Raw genomic sequence first — 3,640 nt, 5'->3', positions numbered from 1 at the left:
ATTTTCTGATTGACTGTTCCAAATTCGCGATTCAGGGTGCAAGTGGACAAGTCTGCTGCGCCTCCGCCATCTTCCGCACCATCCGCAAGCGCTAATTGCAGGATTAGCAACGTCCGCGTCCGCGAGTTCATCTGCCTGCGGTGCCATGCGGACTGCTTTGTGTAAAATAATTCTTGCTATGCAACTAGCTGCCCGCTGCTAAGAGTTCTAGCGACAGATGTCTAGGCTTGCTACAGAATAATTTTGTTGGCCAACCTTTTTATAAACTGAACACCTGTTAGAAAAGGCCAATACGCAGTATTGCTTAGCCTATACTGTATAGATTTTACAAGCTGATATGATCAGCGAAGAACAAAACAGTGCAAGCGCCTGCCAGTAGCACCATGATCAACTTTGCATACTAGCTGCTATGCACATCCAGATTTTACTGTGAATACTTATTCTAGGCATAGAAGCTGAATCCCATGTAATATCATCTTCAATAGTTATTCTAAACACAGATTTTACTGTGAATAATTATTCTAAACACATATCAATAGACAAAAAGTACAATAACATCTTTAACAGTTCAAAATATTAAATACATGAAACGAGCCTTGAAGATTCAGAATTTCCCATGTGAGTTCCTTTATCTTGACACCTCTTCATCTCTGCTTCTTTGTTCTGCACATGAACTCCTGTTTTCAGGCATCGATCCTCCTAAATAATCAAGCCATCAAAGTACCAGAAGAAAAGCCGTTAACTTGATTGGAACCTGCTGGGACTTGCACATCAATTTTGTTAAGGGACAAGAGAGCCATGCACACATCAATTTTGTCACAGGAATAGGCAAATCTGCTCGGAACAACATCAAACTAATATTAATCTGTATTACTCTAGGATAAGCTATTTAACACAAGAGATGCAATGGACACAGACCATTTTCCCTTCAACTGTTTCAGGCACATCCCAGGTGGCAATGCATGTTTGATCTTCAGACATGCCAGCAATCATTCTGATAACCTAAGAGAATTGAGACAATTCATATCTGTGAGATTGCCAACAGAGAATTGGAAGTAAAAGACTGACTGTTTGGTTATCAGTTCACAATGTGGATTTACCTCGTTGCGTATGTTGCCGAGATCAGCCTTTAAGTTCTTAAGTACAATGGCTACTGCACCATCATCCTAATGGATCAACCCAAGAACCAAGTGTTTTAAGAAAAATATAATGCACAGTAGCACCAGTCGCAACAAAGAATAATAATAAAGATAACTAAAAGAAGTCGCAATCCTTACGAATCCACTAATGATATTTTGTGAGGAGGGAATACAGTTGACCATAATGTACTTTGGATCTATGGAATGTTTTATCACAGCTCATTTTCTCGATTGCGATCAGAATTGGGCCATCACTGAAATCAACCGCATTGTTATTTCGGTTCAGTCTGGCCGAGTGAAAAAAAAAATCTGACTTGACTTTGACTGAAATATAACCAGAGTTGGATGAAATTTGTGTTCTACTTAAATCTGCTCAAATTCACGTTTACTTAAATATTTTGCCCAATGCAATTTTGACCGAAATACAAATATTCTTTTTTTTGGAACGAGGCAAAAGATTTGCCATTTTCATTGATTAAGTAGAAGAGAATTGCCCGATTAATTAACGGGAACCCGGGCGAAAACCGTCACAACACGCCCGTATAGGGACTGTATTTTACTTTTCGGTGGAACCAGCTCTGACGCGTCTGTCCTTCTTTTCCCAATCCCAACGCATCAGCCAACGTCCTAGATATCAGGTGAAGATGAGCCTGAGCACCGAATCGCCGCGTCCCTTTTTGTTATCTTTTCCTGAACTCCAAACCACAATTACAATTACAATACACACATGCATTACACAACAGTGTGTATTTTTTACTGTCCATAACAACGAATTAACCAAAAACAACTAGGAAACAGTTTTTAAACTTGGTTTGAGCTTCGTTTCTTCAGCTTTTTGAACTCCTGCAGCAGGTATACCTGAACTTGCGCGACACATTTTGATTTAGTTGAAAGCAGCTGATTTTTTAACTCCTGCTGCTAACATACTGTTGTTTCTCAACAACAAAACAGAGCTTGATTTATATCAGCAAAGCAAAAGTTCGCTGGAGATTTTGTTCCTCGCATCTAGACAAATTTAAAAGTTATAACAAGAGATATTCTATCAGACGCAGAGCTTTTTAGTTACCCTGGTGATGAAATAGTAAGCCGGCTGGACTGAAAATCGTAGCAAACGTGAACTGAAGATCGCTTAGCTCTTTCCTGCTGCCTCCTCCTGGCTCCTGCAATTGAAAATTATTTCCATGTTAGAACTAAGGACCGAGGTAAATTTTTGGTGAAAGCCTGGCACAAATCACTTGACACAGACAAGCACATACCTCACCCTTGTCCTCATGTATGGTATGCACTTTGGGGTGTTTTTTGTGAACGGCCATGAGTGGTGGCTGTGAACGGCCTGTGGTGGTGGCTGTGGACGGCCAGCGTCGTCGTGTGAGTCTGGTGGGCCTCAAAGGCGAGCTGTCAAAGGAGGTTGTCGACAGCGAGTTGTGCCGGAAGGGAGCCATGGCAGTTCCAGAGATCAGGAGCTGTCAAAGGAGGCAGCCTCCCGAGCTGCGGTGTCGAACGACTTGGCGCTGTCTCGTTGAACGGCCCGGGGTGGTGACAGTGAACGGCCGGGGCGCTGCATCAACGGAGCCTCATCAGCGGGAGGAGGTAGCATGGTGGAGGGATTGGAGTGAGCTCGATCAGCAGTAGGAGTGGATGAGCGCAGCCCTCACGGGAGGAACTGGAGGAAGTGCTGAACAACAATGGAGGTGAGGAGGTGCTCGGCTGGCGGTGGAGCAAGGAGAGATAGCGGCAGCGCGGGGAGGACGTGGTGGCGACGGGTGGTTCTGGGTGGCGCGATCTGGTGCAGGGCAACGACGATGGGTCGATCCGTGGTTGGAGTGCGGGGCAGTGGCCGGAGCCCAGGGAGAAGGTCGGGGCGGCGGCCGGAGCCGAGGGAGAGGGTGGGGGCAGCGGCCGGAGCCGGGGAGAGGGTGGGGGCGGTGGCCGGAGCTGAGGGAAAAGGTGGGGAGACGACGGCGCCTGGGGGAGAGGGGAGGTCGCGGTGGCGTGCTGGGGGAGCGGGAGGCAGCGGCGGCGCGGTGGGGGAGAGGGGAGGCCGCGGCGGCGTGCTGGGGGAGCGGGAGGCAGTGGCGGCGCGGCGGGGGAGGGGAGGCCCCGGTGGCGCATTGGTGGAGGGGGAGCTTATCAGGTCGGGGACGGCGGTCTTTTTTCCTTTTTTTTCTCAGTTCGTCGGATCGCTCCTTATATTCTGTTACGGGTAACAGAATAGTCCAGTCCTATATATATGACAGCGCTATTCTAATCCTGCGATTAGAATAGTTATTTGGATCACGCCGCCCTCTATATACGCAGCGACGAGGCGTTCCCGAGATCAACAGAAAACCAACGGTGTCGGTCCGTCCCTAACCTCCCCCACCCCGATCCAGAAATCCCCATGGCAGCACAGCTCCACCCCAACCCACCTCCAGCCCCCGGCTCTGGTGAGCCTCCCGCCGATGACCCATCGCCGCGCTGACCCTCGCGCCGCCCCACCCGACACCCCGCCCCCATCTCCC

At 48.3% G+C, this 3,640-nt stretch overlaps 1 protein-coding gene across 7 annotated transcripts; it reads right to left on the bottom strand.

Annotated features, from left to right (window-relative positions):
- Positions 1-414: 414 nt before the first annotated feature.
- Positions 415-3,139, bottom strand: LOC119327759. Of its 7 annotated transcripts, none has more exons than XR_005158692.1 (4): positions 2,396-3,135; positions 2,206-2,299; positions 1,101-1,166; positions 416-1,002 (listed from the first exon to the last, which is right to left on the bottom strand). XR_005158692.1 is itself a non-coding variant. In XM_037600856.1 (3 exons), exons 1-3 carry the CDS (start codon positions 2,579-2,581, stop codon positions 1,774-1,776), a joined length of 336 nt encoding a protein of 111 aa, XP_037456753.1. In that variant the 5' UTR covers positions 2,582-3,132; the 3' UTR covers positions 424-1,773. The 7 variants fall into 7 exon arrangements, 1 of the variants encoding a protein (XP_037456753.1); XR_005158688.1 differs by having other exon boundaries at positions 420-834; positions 919-1,002; positions 1,101-2,299; positions 2,396-3,138; XR_005158689.1 differs by having other exon boundaries at positions 415-1,166; positions 2,396-3,134.
- Positions 3,140-3,640: the final 501 nt, after the last annotated feature.

The sequence above is a fragment of the Triticum dicoccoides genome, chromosome 1B (assembly GCF_002162155.2).
Source record: "Triticum dicoccoides isolate Atlit2015 ecotype Zavitan chromosome 1B, WEW_v2.0, whole genome shotgun sequence".
Taxonomy (NCBI): Eukaryota; Viridiplantae; Streptophyta; class Magnoliopsida; order Poales; family Poaceae; genus Triticum; species Triticum dicoccoides.
This window is presented reverse-complemented; position numbering and strand designations above follow the sequence as displayed.